Source organism: Sorex fumeus, unplaced genomic scaffold (genome assembly GCF_029834395.1).
Source record: "Sorex fumeus unplaced genomic scaffold, SorFum_2.1 ptg000054l, whole genome shotgun sequence".
NCBI classification, from domain to species: Eukaryota; Metazoa; Chordata; class Mammalia; order Eulipotyphla; family Soricidae; genus Sorex; species Sorex fumeus.
The window spans coordinates 370,356-393,155 of record NW_026606111.1 but is presented as its reverse complement, the minus strand read 5'-3'; the positions used below and the strand labels follow the sequence as shown (position 1 = coordinate 393,155).

At 65.6% G+C, this 22,800-nt stretch overlaps 4 protein-coding genes across 4 annotated transcripts in view; 2 read left to right on the top strand and 2 right to left on the bottom strand.

The window, feature by feature from the left end:
* Positions 1 to 3,422, top strand: part of ACOT7 (acyl-CoA thioesterase 7) — a 37,520-nt gene extending 34,098 nt beyond the window's left edge. The window contains 1 exon segment of the mRNA XM_056124964.1: positions 3,289 to 3,422. Coding sequence (XP_055980939.1) covers positions 3,289 to 3,387 — 99 coding nt within the window. The 3' untranslated portion in view covers positions 3,388 to 3,422.
* The window catches only part of ZBTB48 (zinc finger and BTB domain containing 48), a 299,924-nt gene that overhangs the window by 173,389 nt on the left and 103,735 nt on the right, over positions 1 to 22,800 (bottom strand). The window lies entirely within an intron of this gene.
* On the top strand, positions 9,613 to 13,740 carry GPR153 (G protein-coupled receptor 153). The gene is made up of 5 exons (XM_056124958.1): positions 9,613 to 9,980; positions 10,213 to 10,642; positions 11,599 to 11,791; positions 12,750 to 12,931; positions 13,036 to 13,740. The coding sequence occupies exons 1-5, from the start codon at positions 9,625 to 9,627 to the stop codon at positions 13,687 to 13,689; spliced, it is 1,815 nt and encodes a 604-aa protein (XP_055980933.1). The 5' UTR covers positions 9,613 to 9,624; the 3' UTR covers positions 13,690 to 13,740.
* Positions 16,418 to 20,758, bottom strand: HES3 (hes family bHLH transcription factor 3). The gene is made up of 4 exons (XM_056124967.1): positions 20,698 to 20,758; positions 17,114 to 17,209; positions 16,955 to 17,036; positions 16,418 to 16,746 (listed from the first exon to the last, which is right to left on the bottom strand). The coding sequence occupies exons 2-4, from the start codon at positions 17,192 to 17,194 to the stop codon at positions 16,418 to 16,420; spliced, it is 492 nt and encodes a 163-aa protein (XP_055980942.1). The 5' UTR covers positions 17,195 to 17,209; positions 20,698 to 20,758.

Below are 22,800 nucleotides of genomic sequence, written 5' to 3'. Positions count from 1 at the left end.
GTGCACACACACAGACACACACACACGCACAGACACACACTTACACATGCACAGACACATTCACACGCACACACTCACAGGCACAAACGCACACACGCACACTCACACATGCGTGCACACACAGACTCAGACACTTGCAGGCACACAGACACACATGCACAGACACACACACTCACACATGCACAGACATACACACACACCCGCATACACATGCACACACACCCTCACAGACACACAGATGCACACACACACACATGCATGCACATGTGCGCACGCACACACCCTGCACTGACCCAGCGCTGGAGGAAGATCTCCCTCCCCACCAGAGCCCGCCAGCAGCGCCACAGCCAACAACTCCTGCCTTTGTTTACTTTGCCGGCTGGAGGCAGGAGGCTGCCAGGGTGGCAGCTGGGAGGTGGGCGGGGCTGGCGCCATCTGTCTAGCATGTCAGCCCCAGCCCGAAGGAGGGGGCCCCCTCTTAGTCACGTGACTGGGGCTGCTGCTTATTAGGGCTGGGGAGAGTCCCCACCAGACCCGGGCGTTGCCCCAGAGCGCCCCGAAGCCTCCTTATCCTCAGCACTCGTGTACCGCCATCTCAGGGGCGGGCTGCGACCCCAAACATGAGCCCGCTCTGGCCTGGCGGCCCCATCCGGCCCCACACCTTGTGCACAGGCCAGGGATAGGAGGGACCTGGCCATAGTGTCCCCCTGTCCCACCCACCCTGCCTTCTGGGGCCCAGTGTCCAGTGCCCCCGCCCAGGGCTACCTGCCCTGACACGGGGTCTCTGTGAACTGCCCCTGCCCCAGCCGCACCGGAGTTGGGGACCTGCAGAGGATTCCTGAGGGACCTTGGGGTGCGGCCCGAGGCCCTAGCCATCCTGGTGTCTGGGAGTCTGCAGTCTGGTGCCAAGCTGGGACAGATGGATTTGGTGCCCTGGTGGCTGACGTGGCTCCGTGGGGGAAACAGGGTGGGGTGGGCAGGGTGCTCTGCCTGGGATCCCCAAGTGCCCCTGGCCAGTCCCCTCCACTGAGAGAAGACCATGTGGCCAGGAGTACACCAGGCCATGGACAGACCTTTCAGAGCCCAGCCTCTGGGTGGCCCTGATGGCCACGCTGCGCCCAGGCCCCGGGGTGGGGTGGCCATGAGCAACCCTGAGCCCCCTTGGGAACTACGTCCAGTTTCTGAGCTAGGTACCAGTGGGGAGACGGGGCCTCCCTCAGCCGTCCCCTCCCTCACTGCCCTCGGGTGCCCTTGGCTCAGAAGAGGGGGAGTGGGCACAGGGCTGAGGGGGCACCTCTGCTGCCCAGCACCCCACAGCCCAGGGCTCCACGCCTCCTTGTTCCTCGACAGCAGGACAGCCTTGGGCCTCGGACAGCCCAGCCGCAGTCTGGCCCCAGGCCCGGCCTGGCTCCTGGCAGCTGTTCTGGGCCGGGAACTCCCTCAGAATTGAGTCCCGCTAGAATTTAAGGAGGAGCTGGAGAGAAGATACCGGGGGTGTGGGGGTGTGGGGGGCACTTGCCTTAATATGCCGCGACCCAGGTTTGATTCCCGGCACCCCACAGGGTCCCCAAGCGCTGGCAGGAGTGATTCCTCAGGGCAGGGCCAGGAGGACCCTGAGCATCGCCAGATGTGACCCAAAAAATATCAAAAGACAGAATTTGAGTGGGGGGGGGCAGCAAAGAGAGTACAAAGGGGGGGCCATTTGTCTTGTGCACAGCGGACTCGGGTTCAATCCCCGGCACCCCATATGGTCCCCTGAGGCCTGCCAAGAGTGATCCCTGAGCACAGAGCCAGGAGGAAATCCCAGGGATGTGACCCCCACCAGCAAGAAAGAACCGTCCAGGGAGCCACAGAGAAGCTGGGCTCGGGTTTTGTATGCCTGGGGCCCCAGGCCCTACGCACCACAGGGCCTCACCTCAACCCCCCCCCCCCCAGCTTGTTAAAAAGAATCAGAGGGAGCAGAAGGTCAGCCAGGCTGATCCCCGCGCCATGTGGTAGGGGTGCCCAGGGGCTCCCAAATCCCCACCTCAGAGGCCCCAGAGGGGATGGTGGGCCAGGGCCGGTAGAGGCTGCCCACCTCGGTGCCCATGGGCAGTGCTCAGGTGGGCACTGCAGCCGGTCACACTGCGTTCTCATTTCCCTGGCACACCGTGCCCTACCACGGCAGGCATGAGTGTCCGGTCTGTTCTGGAAGCTTCCCCCCTGGGGGCCCCGTGTGTAGGACTGAACTATTGGGGGGTCTGGTTGCGGCATGAGACCTTGGGGCTCCTGGGCAGGTGGCCAGGATGCTCCAGGCCGCGGGAGGCCCAACTCCATCAACAGTGCTCGGGTAGGTGGCGGGGGGAAGCGCCATCGTCAGCCCCAGGAGAAAAGTGGCTTCCCATGAAGGGGTTGCTGGATGAAGCTCCCTGAGGCCCTGTGGGACAGGCCTGGTGGCCACCAGCTGGCAGAAGTCTCCGTCCGGGGTATCTGTGATCCTCCCCTCCCCTCCTGCCCCTCAGCCTGCCTTGAAACCCCGCACCCGGCCACCCCCCACGCTTGTTGGTCTCAGCTCGACCTCAACCCCAGCCCCTGCGGGGGCATCTCAGCAATGGGGGCTCGGCAGTAGCTCAGGTCCCTGGCTGTGCCCCCTCAGCGGGCATCACCGCCCATCCCTGGCAAAGTCAGCCAGAGACAGTGGGGGTGGGGGCGCTGCTTGCCCCTCTGACCCCTGCTCCTGGCTCTGTCCTGGTTCCGTGCTCTGTGCTCCCAGTGCCTGTCCACATGAGCACCAAGACGTGAGCTTTGGACCCTCATACCTGTGACATTTGGGGGGTGACATATGGACGCTCACACCGGTGACATTTGGGGGGGCTTTCGGGGAAGGCGAAGGGCAGTGTGCTCGTGGCGAGCCTGACATGACATCCTCTAGCTGACCGTCCTTGCCACTGTTCCATTTGTCCTCAAACACTGGGCCCAAAAATAGCCGCTTGGGCTCCTGTCATTGCAGATGAAGGCCACTGGCCTGTTTCTTGGACATTCCGGCACCATCAAGGCGGTGGGTCCCCAAGGCACTCGCAGGGCCTGACGGGGCTCAGTGCCCACCCCACCCCACCCCCAGTGACAGAGGCTCGGGCTGGGCCCAGCGCGGGTTCAAGACCCGAGTGTGGGCGTTTCTGGGGGCACAGGGCACCCTGGGGACCTCAGCCTTCTCCTTCCCATCCACGCGTGTCACCGGAGGCTCTGGGCTTGGTGCCCTCTGGCTGACCCTCGGGGCACGCCCCTGACCGACTGTTTCTGTGCCCACAGCCCGAGACCGAGGATGAGAAGAAGCGGTTTGAGGAGGGCAAAGGGCGGTACCTGCAGATGAAGGCCAAGCGCGTGGGCCAAGGACAGCCTCAGGCCTAGACCCCCCCTCCCTCCCCCCGTTCATGTTGAGAGCTGTTGTATCAAGTGTTCGACTCTCAGTATTAACTTACTCCTGAAGCCCGTACACCAAAGCTTTATTTATACCCTTCCAGTGTTGGCCCCGACGGCCCGAGGCGTTCGGGGGTCCTGGGGGGCCCCTGCAGCTGTCTGCTTGAGAAGAATCCGCCTCGCTAATAAAGCTGCTGTTTGGCTGGATCTGGGTCCTGAGTGGTGATCATCCCGGGGTCCTCTCGCCTGGCACATTGGGGTCCCACCGCGGGGGAGCTGAGGGGAAGCGAAAGCCCACCCAGTGCGGGACTGCCACACCGTGGCCTCCACCCACACACGGCCAGTGCTGGGATGGCCGCGGGGGCTTTGTGCACGTGTGTATGCACCCAGTGCTCTATGCACATGCCTGTCCCTGCCGTGTGCCCATGTATGTGTGCAGTCATGAGTGCACAGACATCTGTCCCTGGGGTGCACGTGTGGCTACATGTGCACACTTTGTCAATCCCTACTGTGCACGTGTATGTCCAGTTATGTGTACACATGTCCATCCCTTGCGTGTGCTTGTGTGTATCCAGTCACACGTGCACACATGTCCATCCGTGTGCACGTTTGTGCTCTGGTCTTTTTGTATGTACATCTGCATGTGTATGTACACATATAGTTACATTGCATAGTCCATTCCTGCTGTGCATGTGTGTGCATGTCATGTGTGCATGTGTTCATCCCATTGTGCCCACGTATGTGTATAGTCATGAGTGCACATTCATCTGACCCTGGTGCGCGTGTGTGTATGCATACGGTTGTGTGCACATGTCCATCCCCGGTATGCATGTGCGTATGTGTGCATAAGGTCATGTGTGCGCACGCCCATCCCTGGTGTGCACATGTGTGTCTGGTCGTGTGCATAGACACCCATCCCTGCCATGCACCGTGTACAGATCTGGCCCTGCATACACATGCACCCATCTCTGCACACACGTGTCGTGTGTGCACAGACACCATCCCTGTGTGCACAGGTGCATGTGAATATTCGCACCTGGTCCAGCGGCTCTGAGCAAATCACCACAGTCCCAGCAGTGGCCAAGGCCCCGCCCCGCCGTGGTTGAGAAAGATGCCCCCCTCCAACCACACCTCCGATGCTAGCCCCCGAGAGAACGTTCTGGACTCAGGCAGCTCCCAGCAGGCTGCAGACGGAGCTGCTCCACCAGCTGCAGCCTCGCGTGGGGCTCCCTCTCCCGGTCCAGCAGGGCTCCAGATGGGCCGACGCCCGCCAAGAGCCTTGGCATCGACAGCGGGGGGTCCTGGTTTCAAAGCCTCTTTCCCTGCAGGGAGCAGAAACATGCCCCTCCAACCTCCCCAAGGCCACAGGAGGTGTCCTGGATGGGGGTGCACAAGAGGCCCAACCCAGGGGTCACCAGCCACGGCAGTGCCAGCATCAGGGGCCTCCAGGGGACAGACCCAGAGGGTATCTGGCCTTTGTGAGTCAGGTTTTCCCAGTTCACTCCCAGTTTGTTGAGGCAGCCACACATCTGCTGAGGGCAAGCCTGGCACCTGTCCCGGCTGGAAGGAGCCCACGCCAGCAGGCTCTGGGCATCAGCACTCAAGGCGGAGATCAGGCTGAGCTGCTCTCACCCCCAGCCCAAGTCCTCTGAAAACAGGGCCAGGAGCCACAGAGCTGACGGCAGGGTGCTCCGTGCAGGGTGCTCACAACCACTGGTGTGCAGCCTCTCTGCCAGCTAGATGCCTCCAGGGCCCAAGTCCTGGCTGGCTGACTTGTTTGCCTTGGAAATGCCACACTTGAATGCCAGCTGCCGTGGCTTCCTGGAAGCTTGTATCTAACTGGCCTGTCCGCAAAGGGCTCGAGGGGACTCTGAGGGTGACACCCAGACCACACAGGAGCCCCCACCTGGGCTGGGCTGCACTGGGAGGCTGCTTCTGGAGGGCCCAGCGGGCCAGGGACCCTCCTTCCTTCCTGCCCAAGGCTGTCACTCACAAAGCCCCCCAGAAGCAGATGGGCTGTGACCTGCCACCCCAAGTGACCCTGTGGCATGCACTTCCTAAAAGCCCCAGGAAGGACTGTGGCGGGCGGGGTCTCCGCAGGTCCCCCGGTTACCTAGGTGATGGATGGTTTTCCCCACCCGCGGCCGCCAGGAGCACCGAAAGGTGGCCGTCCCTGAGGTCTGTCCCTCTCCAGCTGTGTGGCCTGCTCCGGGCCCTGGGGCGGTGAGACCCACCTGCTCAGCTGCAAGCCCCCCCCCCAAGTCCAAATCCTATCCTCCTCCCCGGGGGCCCGCCCGCCTCTCCCCATCCCAGGCCACCGCCCACCCCCTTTCCAGCGGCCACTAGACCTGCCCCGCGCTGCGCCTCTCAGCAGGGATGCTCACGCTGACCGTCCCGGGAGGAGATGAGGCCCGGAGGCGGCGTGGGGAGCGGGCTGGGGGGCAGCGCGGGGCGGGGCGCGGGGCGGCGCTGAGAGCCCGCGGGGACGTGCGCCCCGCTCCGCCCCCCGCCCCCAGGCGCGGCCGACGGCGGGAGCCGGGCGCGGTGTGGCCGCGGCGCGGGAGGACGCGGGGCTGACGGAGCGCCTGGCCACGGGGGTCGCCGCTGCGATGCCCCCGCCCGCGGACCGCCCCGCAGCCCCCCGCCCCCGCGGCCCCCGGCGGGAGCGGCGAGCCGGAGCCCGGGGCGCCCGCACGCAGGGTGAGCACGGGGAAGGGACCGGGCCCCTGCGGGGTGACCTCCCGGGGCAGTTCCTCGTGGGGGGGGTCCCCGACCCTTCCCTGCCCGGCGCGGCGGGCGCCCGGGGTGGGCAGCGCGGCGGGCGGGGCGCCCCGGAGCGGAGAGGGGCCCGCGGGGGCGGGGGGCGTGCCGGGGCCGCGGGCTTGGAGCTGCCGGCCCCGCCCTGGCGGGGGGCGCGGGGGCGTGGGGCGCGGGGCGCGGGGCGCGGGCGGGTCCCCGGAACCCTTTCAAGTGCCGCTTCTCTTTGTTGCGCAATAGCGCCCAGGGGCCGCGCGGCCTCATTGGCCGGGGCCCGTGACGTCACGCCGGGTCCGTTCCGGCCCCGCGGCCCCGGGTGGACTCGCCCCGGGAGGGTCCGAAGCTAACGCAAGCTCGGGGGGCGGGTGGAGCGCCTCTGGGGCCTGGGGAGGGGGAGCCGGTGCTGCCGCCGCGGGCACTTTGGAGGGAGTTGGGGAGAAACTTCCCAGCGGGGGGTGGGTGGGGGCGGCCGCACGGGCGGGGTGGGGGGTGAGGACCGGGCGCCCTGGCCAGGGTCCTGCCTGTTCTCGGCTCCTTGGAGAAGGACTGCAAATGTGCCATGCAGGGGGGCGGGGCCCCAGCCCCCACTCAGGCCCCCCACACACACACTCCTGCAGACGGTGTCCACTCCCGGCCCCATCTCAGACATCCCCCCCCAACCCCAGCAGGCTCAGGAGTCTGAGACCCCCCACCCTGCCGCCCCATGTCCTCCCAGGTCGCCCTGGCCAGGGCCAGGCCTGGGCCGGCCAGAGTAAGCGCTCAGCCCCTAGGGCACTGGCTTTGCCTGGCCGCTGGCCCGGGTTTGGTCCCCGGGGCCTCCCAGGGTGGTTCCCCCCAGTCATCGGGAGTGATCCCTGAGCACAGAGCCCGGAGTAAGCCCTGAGCACTGCCAGATGTGGCCAAAAGAAAGAAAGAAAAATAAAGGAAAACAAAAGACGGTTTTCTGGGGCTTGTTTCTGAGCGCTGGGAGGGTTTGTGGGCAGGGTTGCCGCGGCCTGCTCCCTGCGATGCCTGTTTGTCCCTAACCCTGGCCCTGGTCATCAGAGTTGAAGCGATGTTGGCAAGGGTGACCAGCTGCAGGAGCTGAGGACCTGCCCCCAGATGCTGTCCCCCCCCAAAGCCCTTCTCCCACCTCCCTCTGCAGGAATAATGCACAAACCCCACACCTTATGCGATCAGCAGGTGGACAGGTGGCAGCTGGGGGCGTGCAGGGACACATAACTGCTTGGTACCTGGTGAAGAGCGGGCTTTAATTTGCTTTGGGCCCCATCTGGGTGCTCAGGGCTTAGTCCTGGCTCTGCACTCAGGAAATCACTCCTGCTGGGGCTCAGGGGACCATGGGGGATGGCGGGGATCAAACCTGGGTCAGCCGTGTGCAACACAAGCGCCCTGCTGGCCCTACGCTCTTTCCTCAGCACCCTGGATTTCCATGTTGGTTTTGGAGCCACACCTGTAGTGCTCCCTGGTTCTGTGCTCCAGAGCTGCCACAGGCGGGCCTCAGGGGACCGTGCAGTGCTGGGGTGGAACCTCCTGCATGCAGAGTCTGGGGGACCATGTCCTCTGCCCCCCCAACCCTCCCTAGTACCACTGAATTCCCTTTTCTTTTCCACTGTCACCCACCCTCTGCCCATCCAGACCCCAGCAGACAGCCTGGAAACCCTGGGGTCCTCCCCAAATCTTGGTTCTGGTAGGGGGGAAATACAGACTGACCTCAGACTCAGAGATGCAAACCCGGCAGGTACCCGTGAGGTTGGAGCCAGACACTTTGTGAGCAGAGCACTGTCAGGCTGAGTCCACTGACCACCCACAGTGCTTCATCCCCGGCCCATCAGGCCACCCTCATTGACCACTCACAGGCCCCCTTCCCAGACTCCAAGCTGGCCTCGCTGAGCACCGACTGCTCTGTCCAGGGCACCAGGCCGGCCACTAGCCAGATGCTTCTCCCACGGGACATCATGGCTTCCAGAAGGGGCAGCAGGGGTCCTGCAGGGGTCTGGGGTCCCCTTGCCGTGTGTCTCTGTGCAGGTGTGGGGGAAGTTTGGGGGATACTAGAACAGCTGCTCTGGCATCTTGTGGTGCTGCTGGGTCAGAGTGGGGGGCAGGGGCCACTCTGTCGGTGTTCCCAGCCCTGGGGCTCAGGGCAGAAGCACCCCGATGAATAGTCCTTGTTCTCAGAGGTTGGGGGCCTGCAATGGACAGGCCAGCACAACTGGGATGAGTAGAGGTGCCTGCCAGCTGGCCAGGCTGTGGTGGTCACTTACCCTGAGAGCCGGGGCCTGTTCACAGGGCTGCAGACCCCTCTGGGGGACTTGACGCTCTGCTGGGCTCCCAAGGCTGAGACTAGAGCATCCCGCTGTGAGATCTGGGGGTTCCAGCTCCAAGGTCTGGGGGTTCCAGCCGTGAGATCTGGGGTTCTAGCTCTAAGATCTGGGGTTCTAGCTCTAAGATCTGGGGTTCCAGCCATGAGATCTGGGGTTCTACCTCTAAGATCTGGGGGTTTCAGCTGTGAGATCAGGTTCCAGCTCTAAGATCTGGGGTTCTAATTCTAAGATCTGGGGGTTCCAGCCGTGAGATCTGAGGTTCCAGTCGTGAGATCTGGTGGTTCTAGCCATGAGATCTGGGGGCTTCAGTGTGAGATCTGGGGTTTCCAGCCGTGAGATCTGGGGGTTCCAGCTGTGAGATCTGGGGGTTCCCAGCTGTGAGATCTGGGGGTTCCAGCCATGAGGTTTGGGGGTTCCAGCTGTGAGATTTGAGGTTCCATCTGTGAGATCTGGGGGTTCCAACTCTAAGACCTAGGGGTTCCAGCCGTGAGATCAGATTCCAGCCGTGAGATCTGGGGGTTCCAGCCGTGAGATCTGGGGGTTTCAGTCCATGTGGCCTTCGGTCCATGTGGCCACAAGCTCAGCTCACTGCAGCAGAGACAAAGTCTCCTGGCCCTCTGTGGGTTTCATGTGACTCACCCACCTGCCGCTGGGTCAGCCAGAAGCCACCCTTGTCCACTCAGAGGTGCAGCGGCTGCATGCGGGCTGCAGGTGAGGGTGGCGGGGCAGGGGAGTGAGGAGTGGGGTGCAGCACCCACGGCCCAGCTGCTGGGAGTATGGGCCCCATGCACTTGTCTGTAGCCAGCACCCTCACCTGCACTGCCTGACCCTTCCTCTAGAGTCTAGGCCAGCAACCTGGGCTGTCTCAGTGACTGGCAGCCTTTGCCCAGGGTTGTCCTCAGCTCACCTGTCCTCCAGGGCACAGGGCCGAGTGTCCCTCTGGCTGGCCTGGCTACCTCCCTGGGGACACAGGGGCCCAGCAGGGCTGGGATCCCCCTCTTGGGCCTGGACTGGGCAGGCGCGAGGACGAGGCTGAGCCCCTCCATCTCCCGCCAGCCCCAGCAGCCCACATGCTGCAGCCACCACGTCCTCCCTGTCCCCCCACAGACACTGCCGGCCCCTGGAGGCCCCCTGCGGCCCCGTGTGCGCCATGAGCGAGCCGTGGCGGCCCCCCGGCAGCGCGGTGGGCTGGCTGGCGTGCGGGGGCCTCTCCCTGCTGGCCAACGCCTGGGGCATCCTGAGCGTGGGCACCCGGCAGAAGAGGTGGAAGGCGCTGGAGTTCCTGCTGTGCGCCCTGGCTGCCACGCACATGCTCAACGTGGCCGGGCCCATCGCCACCTACGCCGTGATGCAGCTGCGCCACCGCCGGCCCGATGACGCGTGGAACGAGGGGCTCTGCAAGGTCTTCGTGTCCACCTTCTACACCCTCTCCCTGGCCACCTGCTTCTCCGTCACCTCCCTCTCCTACCATCGCATGTGGATGGTCCGCTGGCCCGTCAGCTACCGGTGAGGGGTACAGGGGCGCTCGGGGCCCGCTGGGCGGGCTCAGAGGCAGGGCAGGGTGGCCGCGGTGTGCCGGCATCCCACCTGGGGGGCTTTGGAGGGGACCTTCCCTGTGGCAGTGGGCTCGGGAAGCCCCTCTGGTGGAAGTACACAGCTCTCCCAGGTGGGCGTGCCCCTGGTGGGGAGGTTTGGGGACCCCAGCAGGGAGTGACCAACCTTGCCCCTTCTGCGCCAGGCTGAGCAACGCCAAGAAGCAGGCCGTGCATACGGTCATGGGCATCTGGATGGTGTCCTTCATCCTGTCGGCCCTGCCCGCCGTCGGCTGGCACGACACCACCCAGCGCTTCTACGCCCATGGCTGCCGCTTCCTGGTGGCCGAGATCGGCCTGGGCTTCAGCGTCTGCTTCCTGCTGCTGGTGGGCGGCAGCGTGGCCATGGGCGTGGTGTGCACGGCCATCGCCCTGTTCCAGACGCTGGCCGGACAGGGGGGACGCCGGGCCCCCCGCCGCGCCTTCACCGTGCCCGCCATCGTGGTGGAGGATGCCCAGGGCAAGCGCCGCTCCTCCATGGACGGCTCCGAACCTGCCAAGACCTCGCTGCAGATCACGGGCCTGGTGGCCGCCATCGTCGCCGCCTACGACTGCTTCATGGGCTTGCCCGTGCTGGTGGGTGCAGCCGGCGGGATGTGGGCTCCGTGCATGGACATGGCCTCTGCCTCGGGGGGCTCAACCTGATGCTACAAAGCCAGGCTTGCTGCCCACCGAGGACAGAGGGTCTGGGCCCCAGAAGGATGGAGGGAGGGCAGGGGGTGCCCTTCATGAGCCCATAGGGTGGCCTTTGCCCCCTTCTTAAAGGCTGAGCTCAGAGAGACCACGGTCTTGCTGAGGGCTGCACAGCCTGTCCACTGGGGGACTGAGAGAGGTGCCCCTTGCCCGGTTGAAGTGCTTCAGCCTCATGTCCTGCTTCTAGTCACCCTCCAGTAACCTGGTGTCCTGCCCCCCAGCCCCAGTGGATGGAGGGGAATGAGGGTACCTGGGCAGTGACCTAGTGGTCACCTGACTGGAGCCACTAACCCTCAGAAACTGCCCTTGGGCTTCTCTGAGTCCAAGGCTCGTGCATTTATTTAGTGGGGGCGGGGGCAGGTACAGAAGGTTCCGGACCATGTGGCTCGAGACCAGATTTTCTGAGCTCTTTCCTCTTCAGAAAAGGAGCTGAAGAGATCAGTGAGGGGACAGTGGGTAGGACACCTGCCTGACCCATGGCTGAGCCCGATTCAATGCCCTGACCCTCCCTATGGTCCCCCAGCCCTGCCAGGTCCTCCCACCAGGGGCGCTGTTGCCATAGATGGGAAGGGCCGTGTGCACAGGGCTCCAGAGCCCAGTGCTCCCCGCATGCTGTGAAAGTGCCAATACTGACTTGTTGGGGGGTCACACCGGCTGATCTAGGGGGCTCTTCCTAGCTCTGTGCGTGGACATGGCTCCTGGGGTGCTAGGCATACGTGGGCGCAGCAGGGAACCCACATCTCATCTGGGGAGCGTGCCCTCAGGACCCCAGCGCCACCTCCCTGCAGGGCTGAGCAGGGCGGGGGCTGTGTCAGGTGCCAGGGAGCCTGTGCCCACAGGCGGTGACTCTCCGCAGCCTGCGGGCGGACGCCGCGGCCCCGTGGATGGCGCTGTGTGTGCTGTGGTGCTCCGTGACCCAGGCGCTGCTGCTGCCCGTGTCTCTCTGGGCCTGTGACCGGTACCGCGCTGACCTCAGGGCCATCTGGGAGAAGTGTGCTGCCCTCATGGCCAGCGATGAGGACTCGGACGATGGTGAGCACGCCGGGCCGGAGGAGCCAGGGCTGTGCCCAGGGCGTGGGGTCATCCCAGCCATAAGGACCAGACACCCCTCAGCCCCCCATGCTCTTGAGCTCCTAAGGGCCCCAAGCCCATTGTCCTGGGGCCATTCTGGTCAGCTTGCCCCACGCTGGTAGGCGGCTGCAGACACCAGACTGAATCCCCCCCCAGCTTCCAACCTCAAGGGTCTTAAATGAATGGCCCTGCAGACACCTGACCCTGTCCTGCTCAGCCAGCGAGGACAGGGTCACTTTAGACTGGGCCCTTGCCATGTGCCAACCACTGTTAACTCCAGGTGAGTGTCTAGCTATTCCGAAGTCCTTCAATCTCATGTCCTGCTTCTAGTCTCCCTATAGTAACCTGATGTCCTGCCCCACAGTCCCAGCAAAGTCGGATCCCCACCCCACCACTAGCCCCGCCCCCTCCTGTTTTCAGCCTCGCCCACCACCAAGCCCCGCCCTGCACCTGTCTCCAAGCCATGCCCCATCACTAGCCCCGCCCCTCCGCCTCTTCAGCCCCGCCCACCACCTAGCCCCGCCCTGCATCTGGCTCCAGCCAGGCCCTCGCTCCAATTTAAGCTCCGCTCATCTGTCTTCAGTCACGCCCCGCCCCTTCTCCTGTCTCCAGCCACTCCCTGGCTGCAATTTAAGCCCCGCCTACCACCAAGCCCCGCCCCCTCATATTTTTCAGCCCTGCCCTGCATCTGTCTCCAGCCAGGCCTTCGCTCCAATTTAAGCTCCGCCCATCTGTCTTCAGCCACGCCCATGAGTCCCGCCCCTTCTGTCTCCAGCCACTGCCTGGCTGCAATTTAAGCCCCGCCCGCCACTAAGCCCCGCCCCTTCCACCCGGTGTCCTAGGGAATCTTGACTGAAACTGCAGCCCCCCCCCACGCCTCCTGGGCCTCCAAGGCCCTACACCTCTGCCTTCCCTGCAGATGCCAGCCTGGACGGTGGGGTCCCTCTGGAACTGCTGTCGGGGCGCTCTTTGAACTCCAGCTACGGGGACTTGGTGAGCCTGGACCCGGTGGCCACGTATGAGCTCTCGGCCCTGGACGGGGCGCTGTCCCCGATCTTCCCGCTGGGCGCCTTGCAGGAGGAGCGGATGCAGTACCTGCAGGTAGGGAGCGTCCCTCTCCGAGCCGGCGGGGGTGGGGTGGGTGGGTGCCTGTGCCCCGCCCCCACGCGCTGCCCCTCACGGCCCTCCTCCGGGCCGCCCCGCAGGTGCCGGCCACGCGGCGCTTCTCCCACGACGACACGGACATGTGGGCCGCCGTCTCGCTGCCCGCCTTCCCGCCGCGCTGGGGCTCGGCCGAGGAGCCGGCAGGGCTGGCGCTGCCCGCGGGGCCGGGGCGGCGCGGCGGTGGCGGCCCGCGGGCCCCCGTGGGGGACGCGCCCCCGTTCCGCGCGCGCCGCCGCTCGGCCGAGAGCCTGCTGTCCCCGCGGGCGCCGGCCCCGGACGGCGCGGGCCGCCGCCTCGCGCCCGGCGCGCGCTCCGCCTCGGCCTCGCGGCTGCCCGACGCCCTGGCGCTGACCACCTTCGCGCTGACCACCTTCGAGCGCGAGCCCCGGGCGCTGCGCCGCCCGCCCGCCGCGCCCCGGCCCTTCCCCGCGCGCGCCGCCCACGGCGAGGACGCGGCGCCCCCTGGCGGCGGCGGCGCGCAGCGCATCCCCGGGCCGCCCCGTCCCGCGCCCGCCGCGCCCCTGCGGACCTGCCTGAGCGCGTCGTGGGCCGAGCCCGGGGCGCTGCGGGCGCTGCGGGCGCTGCAGGCGGCGGGCTTGGGCGCCGACAGCAGCACCAGCAGCTTCCTCAGCTCGCCCTCCGAGTCCTCGGGGTACGTCACGCTGCATTCGGAGTCGCTGGGCTCCGCGTCCTAGGGGCTGCCCTGGCGCACCTCTGGGCCCCTTGCGTCAGCCAACTGGGCCGGGTGGGAGGGATGCCCAGGGGCAGGGCCACCTTCCGCAGGGTCAAGGACTGGCCCTGGAGAAGTGGGGGCATCGAGCTACATCCAGTTACCCCCCCTCTGCACGCTAGCACACTTCAGAGCCGGGGGCGCGGCGTGCTGCCTCAGTTTCCCCGTCGCCCGTGAGCAAATAACCAGTGTTAACTCAGGGTCATGGGCGGAAGTCCACTGGTCCGTGAGCCACTGAGTGGGCAGTATGCTGCGTCCCAGGACCTCAGTGGGATCTTTAGGTCACCAGAGTCTGCCCGCTGTGCACCCACTAACGAGGCCCCCACTGAGTGTCCCTCTGCCCCGTGGGCACCCATACCCCACCCCACCCCAGATAAAGCACAAATACAGCAGACCCCTGCACACACAGGCAGCTCCCTCTTGCTTCCGGCCCCTGCACCAGCCATGACCAGAGTCCGGCCATCCTGGGCCAGGCGAGAAGAGTGGGCAGCAGGGCTGGTGGACAGCCCTATCCCGGGGCCTGATTCCTGGTCGGGAACAGGCTTCAAATTTCTGCCTCTGGGTTTCAGTCCCTGGCAGTACCCCCCTCCCCTGGGGTTGGGGGAGGGCTTCTCTGGCCCCCTCTTTGCAGGGGATCACTGTCACCGGGAGGGGGAGGGACAGCCACTATAGGGCTGAAGCTCTTGTCTGTTTCATCACACTCAGAGGGGCACAGTCCCTGCCGGCTCCACCCACGACCCACTCCAGTGGCAGGGAGCGGCCAGCCACTGCCCAGCCTGCACTCCCCTGCGAGGTCCCTCCAGTGGCTCTGTGGGGTCACAGAGGAGCAAGGCTGTGGACTGCTGTCCAGCCCTGGCCTCCGCTGCCGTGCCTTCTAGGACACATGAGACGTCAGGGCAGTCACCAGCCAGTTCACCTCCAATCAGGCAGGCCCACCTGTCACTTTGGGTTTTCACTCTGCGTTTCTTATCCAATGGCAATATTTGCAGGCAATATTTACAGGCCCCCCCCAGGACCCTCCCCCCACCCCATCCTGGTTTTTACAGAAGAGAAAGGGTCACTTCCTCCCCCACCCACCACGACCATGTTTTAAACAACTGAGCATTTTCCTTCTGTACAGAATCCAATAAAACCTCCTAATGATTTGCACCCGGCATTCACAAGCTGGTTTCGTGGAAACTAACAGCCCCAGCGGCCCCAGACAGTCTGTCCCTCTGGGTCCTGACTTCCCCCAGAATCAGTCTGTCCTGGGTGCAAATACTGCAACGGCGCCCGGGAGAGGATCAAGCCAGGCTGGAGCGCAGGTGTTGGGACTTAAGGCTTGCCAACAGGAGGTGCCCGCGGGGAGTGGGGGGCTTCAAGGGCGCCCATTTTAAGGAGGCTGATTCAGAAGGGCAGGGCTGGCGGGGGGGGGGGGGCCGAGTTTGGAGGCCCACCCGCCCGCTCCCTCTGGGGATTTGAGTGGGGATTTGAGGCCACGCCCTGAGTCCACGGTGTAAGGTCGCCACCTGGTGGCTAGCAGGGGTACTGCCGAGCCACTCTCCTTCCCCCCCCCCCCCCCCCGTGTCCCCCAGAGGAGGCCCCAGATCGCTACCTACCGCTGGGACCCCGGCCCCGCCCGAGCTGTGTGGGACGGTCCCTGTCCCCAAAGCCTGGCCCAGGACGGATACAGCGCCGCGGGAGCCCCAAAGGAGGATCGTTTCTATAGCGTTATCTAGTTCCCAAGGACACGCCCAGCTGCGCGCGAGGAAGGCACCTTGGTGGTCTCGGCCCCTTTCACAGATTCACACTGTCTTTATTTATTCCGAGTTTCAAGCAGGACAGGGGATGTGTCGTGCTGGACAGGCTGGGGACCTCCCCCACCCTGCCCCGTGGGAGAGTACAGAGGGAGGGCGCTTGCCTCTGGCATCCCGTGTGGTCCCCCCAGCATCGCCGGGAGTTAAGCCCTGCGCACCCCCGGGTGTGGCCCCCAGACGAACAAAACTGGGACCCTCCCCACTTGTCCCTCGTGGGCCCGAACCTCTAGATTAGGGGTCCCAGGGAAGAAAGGCACCGGGGTCTCCACCACCCAGTCCAGGCGTGAATAAACCATCCTATGTGGTACTCCCAGCGTCCGGAGCTGCCCCCAAACGGTTGGCACCCTGCGCGGAACGCGCCTGGGAGTCGGGCGGGGCAGGACACCTGCCTCTCACTCGAGCGGGGGCATCATTGTGGGGGCGTCGGGGCTTGGAGACGGGTGGTGCCCCGCGCCGCGTGCGGAAGGGGTGGGGGTCCGTGGAAGCCCGGAGAGCCCCCGACCCCGTCGGCGGGGCGGAGCCTGCGCGCTTTGTGCCGGTGGGAACCGGGCGTCCCGGGCCGGCTGAATGGGCTGGGGCGGGGCAGCGATTCTCCTCGCTGCCAGGGGTCCGCCAGCGCCGCCGCCGGCGGCGACCTTCCCACCGTGGCGCGGCCGGGGGGCGGGGGCGGGGGCGGGCCGCGGGCTCGGGGCCCCTGGGAAAAGGGCGCAGCCCCGTTTCGGGGGGTGGGAGGGGGAAGCGGGGATCCGGGCTGGGCCGGGGGTGACCGTGGCGTGGAGAGCCGGCTCTGCGCTTAGCCGCCCTGGAGGAGCCGCGGCTGGCCCCCGCCCGGCGCGCAAGTCCCGGGTGCCCGAGCGCACGGGGTCGCCTGCAGTCCGAGGCCGCGCGGCCCGGCCCTCACCAAGGCCTCCAGACGCGCAGCCCAGGCCCGGGGCTCCCGGAGCAGCGGACGGGAGCGGGCGGCGGGGCGGGGGCGCCGGGGAGGGCGCCGGGGAGCCGGGCGGGCGGCGCCCGGGAGCCGCCGGCGGCCGGAGCGGGGCCCCAGCGGGCGGGGGCGCGGGCGCCGGCGCTGTCCATGGTGCTGCCGCCCGCGCGCCCGTGCGCCAGGGGACAGCGCGGGCCGCCGCCGGCCTCCTCTCGGCGCGGCAGCAGCGGGTGAACGCCGCCGGGCGGACAGCCGCGGAGGCCCGACACGTAATCGGCTGCGCTGGGCAGCGGCCAGAGCCCTGGGGGAGGGGAGCGGACGGGGAAACGTTGTGGAGGGGTGGGGCGCGGCGGGGGAGGGAGAGGAGGGAAGAGGGGAGGGGCACAGCGGAGAGGCGCGGAAGGGGGAGTGGACACCGCCCTTCTCTCCCCGGGTCCGGACCTGCTCCCCCCACCCCACCTCCCCTGGCTCCTAGCCCCCAGGTCCCGCCACCCCGGGGTCTCCCCTACCTTGTGCGGAGCTCTGGAGGCTCTTCATGTACTTGACGCTCAGCTCCAGGATGTCTGCCTTCTCCAGCTTGCGTTTGCGGATCTAGGGGTGCGGGGAGGGCCGTTGAGGGGCAGGGCCGGGCGCGGGGGGTGGGGGGCCGCGGGCGGGCCGGACCTCACCTGGTGCGAGTAATGCTTCTCCAGCAGCGCCCGGAGCTGCTCCAGGCACCTGTTGATGCGCGCCCGGCGCTTTTTCTCCATCAGCGGCTTGGAGATCTGCGGGGGGTGGGGGGGGGGGGAAGTGAGATGTGGAGGTCGTGGATGCGGCCAGCACTTCCTCTACCCCTGCTGCCCGGTCTGGACACCCCCTCCCAGGCCCCCTGCAGACCCCCACACCTTGCGGAAGCTGCCGGAGGCGCCTTCGGGGCCGCCTTGCGCCCGGGGCTCCGTGCCCATGTCGTGGAGTCTCTGGCCGCGGGAAGTGGGCGGCCTTTATAGGGGCGCCTCGTTTACATGTCAATGAAGTGTGGCTGGACTTCTGGAACCCCTGGGGGAGGGGAGAAGAGGGGGCCGCCGCTGCCCACCTCTTTGCCCGACCCCCTTCTGCTCTGCCCTCCCCAGGAGCTGGGACCCTTCCTCAGTCACCCACGGGCTCCATCAGCCCTCGGCTCTCCCCGCGGGGGTTGCCTCCTGCCTGCCAGCCCCCTACCCCGGCCTCCCCTTTTGCTTTGCCTCTGGCCCCGGCTGTCGTGGGGCCCCCAGGAGCCTGGCTGAGGAGCCGGAGGGCCCAGCCTGGCCTCCTGGGCCTGATGAAGACACGGGACCGAGTACCCAGCGTGGAGCCTTTCTGGGGGCTTCATGTTCCTGCCGCGACCGCAACGCCGAATTACTCGCCCTAATGTCGGGACAATGCAGCGATTTTCTGCCTGTGGCTGCTGAAAGCCGGACGCAGGCCGGGCCCGCAGGGACCACGCAGCGACATGTGTCCCATTAAAGCGTGCAGCCCACCCGCCCGGCCTCCTGCGTGTGGGGGTTGCGGGGCTGGGAGGAGCCTCCCTGGTGGGGGGGCCTGGCTCCATCCTGCCCTGGCAGCTCCGGGCACCCGACCTCAGCTCTGAGGACCCACCTCCGGGGAGCACCCGGGGACTTTCCTGAGGGCCTGGCACTCTCCGAATGGCCACCTGGGCTTTGGGAGCCTGACCCACCCTTCACAACCTCCATGAGGCTAGAGACGGGGTTGGTGGGCTCTCTGCTGGGGGCAGGGGCCTGCCCTGGAGTAGTCAGGGCCCACAGCTGGGTCAGGGGCAGTCCAGGGTGGATGTCCAGGAGGCTGGACCCCAGTGGATGCCACCACTTTGGAGCCAGATGTGCAGGGGCCTGATTCAGACGCAGACACCGTGAGTGGAGATTGGGAAAGGCATCGGGAGCTATGTGCCCCCAGCAAGCAGAGACGCAAAAGCCCCCCACCTAAGGGGGGAAGGCCCTCAGAGTGGGGGGGAGAAGGGGGAAGGGCCGGGTGGCTCTCCAGCTCCGTGGAAGCGGGGATGAACCCCCACGCAGCGGGCGAACCCCTGCCCGCCCTCCTCGCGGGGACCGAGCGGGATTGGCGAGGCTGGCACGCGCCCGGCAGCTTTGAAGCGCCCGAACCGGCCGGGCCAAGCGGCGGGCGGGCGAGCCCACGGCGCGGCGCGGGCGGCCCGTACAAAGGCTCGGCGGGCACAAAGGGGGCAGCCGAGTGTGGCGGGCATTGTGACGACCCCCACAAAGCCGGGCCCGCGCCCGCCCCCTCGGGGCCAAACCCTGGCGCCCCGCGGCGCGCGGCCGTCCAGCTGCCCATCTGCACATCTGCAGCCAGGCGGGCGCGCGCCGGCCGGCCCCGGCCCCCCGCGGGCCCCAGCTCTCCGGCGGCCAGCGGGGCAATTTGTCGGCTAATGACGACCCCTCCCCCCAAGGACCCCCGCCCGCGCCTTTCAGACGGGGCCCCGGGCAGAGCCGAGGCGGGGGAGCCGGGGCCCGCCCCCTCTCCAGGACTCGGGCCATAAAGGGGCCCCGCCGGCCGCTCCCGGGACCCCGGGCCGGGCCGCGCGAGACGCGCTGCTCACGTGCGCGCTTCGAGGGTCTCTTAAGCGGTGGGAAATGGACCGCCAAATGCGCTCATTCGCCACGTTCCGCTTGGGCGGCGCGCGCGGCCGAGCGCGCCCCGACGACGGGCTCCTCGGCCCTGCGGCTCCGGCCCGCCCCGCCTCGCCCCGGCCCGCGGCCCGCTCACCCGCTTCCCGCATCTTAACCCGTCTCCCCTCTCCTCCCCGGCCTTTCACCCCTCCCGGGTGGCTCGCCCCCGCCCCCCGTGCAAGTTCCATCGCCCCTTCCTTGCGGTGCCCAAGAACACCCCAACCCCAACCCCCACGTACCCCTCATCCTGGTTCCCTCCACTAAAGTTAAACCCTCGAACAAGGACGGGGAGAGCATGAAACGTCCCCACCGAGGGACTTCTGGGGGATGCAAGGGGGATGGTGTCCATAGCTCCCTGGCTGTCGGAGCTCCCGGGGCCCCCAGAGAGCCAGGCACAGCCGCCGGGTCACCCTGTCCTCAGAGCAAACAGGACAACGTGCTCCCAGGCTGCGGGAAGGACGCGAACCGACTTAGAAACCAGCTTATGCAAGCGGGGATGTAGGCCACGGGCTTTTCCTTCTTTAGCATCTGGGGTCCTCAGGGGGGCCAGAAAAGAGCACAAGGCCTGGCCAAGGGCAGCAGCAGCTCGGGAGGCCCTTTCTCCGCGAAGGACAAAGTTTTTCTCTCTGGCCTGGAGGGCTCCGGGCTTCCCTCTGCGTCCCAGAATGGGGGACTTAAGGTGGAAATGACCGTCATCCTCGGTCCCTTCTCCCTTCTTCACTCTGCAGGGGCAGGTCTGGGACCAAGCTGGGGAGAGGGTTTGCAGCCGCCAGAGTGCCAGAGGCTCGTGACCCCAGCCCTGCACCATCTCTGAGCACCCCTAGATGCGGCCAGCCCCCAAACAAAGGACAAACAAAGCCCTCCTAGAAGGGGTGCGCCACCCGCTGTGGGAAGGGTTACTCCCTGCAGGGTGGCAACCAGCTATTTTTCATGCTGATTTTGTTTTGGGGGGGTCGCCTTCAGAATGCTCCTGCGGTGGCCCTGTGCAAGCTCTGCCTTCATGCCAGCCTTTGAGGGGTTCCCAGCCACTGTCTGGCCTTTAGCAGTGTTTCTCCCGGGGCCTAGGAGCTGACGGAGTTCCAGGGAGGTAGCACACGCCATACAAATGCAAGGCCCACAGGGGTTCTGCCTCTGGCCCTGCAGGGTCCCTGAGCACTAATGGCCCCAGACCCTGCTGGGCCTGAAGCCTCCCCATCCCCCCCAAAAGCAGCTTAGGGCTGTGAAGGCATCTGCCCCAGCGAGTGGTGATTGGAGCAGAAAAAGCCAGTCCCTCCACAGATGCATTTCAAAGTGGAATGAAGTGATCGCTGCGTGTAATTAACTATCCGGACACAGCAAAAGCCCCGAAATGACTCAGCCAATTGTCTACAGATGGGGTTGGAGAGGCCGATTGTTTAACTCTCTTTGGCCGTGTTGGGGCTCCCAATAGCCGGGCCACTGAGGGCCCTCCAGGGGACAAAGGCGGGTACTCCAGCGAGTGCATCAACGCTGAACCGGGCTGGCCCGGCCCGGGGAGAGTGAATCCAGGGAGACCCCCATTGTCCGGGCCTTTTGTGTTTCTCCCCAGCTGGCTCTAATCTTTAAATATTTACCCGGTCCTTTTGTGCACATATGACTTATGCACTGGGCTATGTGCTCATAAATTCCACGTCACTTCCCCGCTTCCAGACCGGACAGAGCGTAGCTTGCGCGCCTGGAACTTGGAATGGCCGAAGAGGGAAAAGCGAAGTTTCCTTTCCTGCAGAGCTGCCGCCGCTGGTGGGAACTGCCCGGGCAAAAGCCTGTGAGGGACGAGGAGCTCCAGGGAGGACGGGCTGACCACCGATCTGGTTGCAGCGGCCTCTGGAAGAAGGGGCGAGATTCAGGACTTGTTCTTGCTTGGCATCAGGCTGGAGCAGGCGGCAAACTTTTTTGCAGGCCAAGCTGGTGTGGGTTGAGGTGTTTGGTGACCACCCCCTTACTCTTCCCTCCCCCCCTCCCCCCAGCACTTTCTTGGTCCAGTAAGTGGTGACCAGCCATTTCATCAGAGGAAGCTAGTGTAGAGATTAGGGGGCGGGGGACAATCTGCAGGGTTTGCTCAGTTCCATCCTGATCCCTGGCACCGCTGTGGGAGTAGCCCCCGGGCACAGCGATCGTGGCCCTCCCAAAAGGTGGGTAGGGTGGAGGGAAAGGAACCCCACCTTCATCTCAGCCTGTTAGAGCTGGAAATATCAGGTGCTTCTGTTGGGGTCTGCTTGGGTGTTTTTTTTTTTTTGCATTTTGGGTCACACCCGCCAATGCTCACGGGTTACTCCTGGCTTATGCACTCAGGAATTGCTCCTGGCGGCGATGCTCAGGGGACCATATGGGGTGCTGGGAATCGACCCTGTGTTGGCCATGTTGGCTGCGTGCAAGGCAAACGTCCTACCCGCTGTGCTATCGCTCCAGCCCTGCTTGGGTTTTTTTTGTCCTTGTTTTCTGCGCCACACCTGGCGGGTGCTCAGGGATTACTTCTGATTCTGTGCTCAGGGATTATGCTTGGTACCTCGCGGGGCTCTGGGGACCCTATGGGGGGGGGCTGGTTATTGAACACAGGTCGACCTACCTACTGTAACATCTCCCCAGCCCCTTTAAAGCAGGAGAGACCTGGGGCCAGAGTGTTAGCACAGTGTGTGGGGCACTGGCCTTGCGCAGGGCCAACCCCGGTTCAAATCCTGGTCTCTCAGAGGGTCCCCTGAGCCTGTCAGGAGTAATTCCTGGTGTAGTAGGAATAACTCGGAGTAACCCCCAAGCATGACCCGGTATGACCGCCCCCGCCACCAAACCAAAAATCAAGCAAAATAAAACAGGAGGGCTCCTGAGAGCTGGGGATGGCCTGGAGAGAGGGTGAGGAGGGCTTCCGGTGTGAGAAAGGCCCACCCCTTTTGTGCTATACTCGCAGGGCCTAGAACAAAACACATTCAAATGCTTATTTAGAGGCTGAGCTGCGGGGATTCGGCGGCACCTAGGGGTTCTGCAACCTGCGCCCTCTAGTGGCCACAAGGGGTCCGGACACCGAGAGCCACGTCCTGAGTTTGTGATCTTGAGAAACTGGGGGCTAGTGGCAGAGACACCCCCCCCCAGTAATGCCGCGTCCTCTCCCACTGCATCTGGGGGCCTCCAGAGGCTGCAGAAGGGTTGGCAGTGCCAGGGATAGAAGCTGGTCCTCACCCCAGAACTATCTTGCTAACTCTGACTTTGCACCTTTAATCTCCCCGACCTAACTGGGCATTATTTTTATCATTGTATCTTTTTTTGGCTTGCGGGTCACACTTGGAGGTGCTCAGGGCTTGCTCCTGGCTCTGTGCTCGGGGATCGCGCCTGTGGTGCTCAGGGGCGGGGGGAGAGGGGCATCTGGGGTGCCGGGGAATTAATCTCAAGGCAAGTGACTCACACCCCCAGCCCCCTCCCCCCTGCCCCCCCCCCACTCTCCCTCTGGCCCCTGACTGGCAGGTCAAAGCAGTGACTTTCCGCCATCAGCAGAGCCCAGCAAGCACCTTCTTGAGCTTCACTTCCATAGGGCTTCAGAATGGCCCCGGTCGGTGCTGAGTTCATGGGCTGAGTCCAGCCTGGCCCTTCTACCCCTCCCTGTGCCCGGACGCCAGGCCTTTCTGCCGGCAGCACAGAGGTTGCTGCTGGCTCACTTTCTGCCCCAGCACACCGGGCTCCCTGGTGGC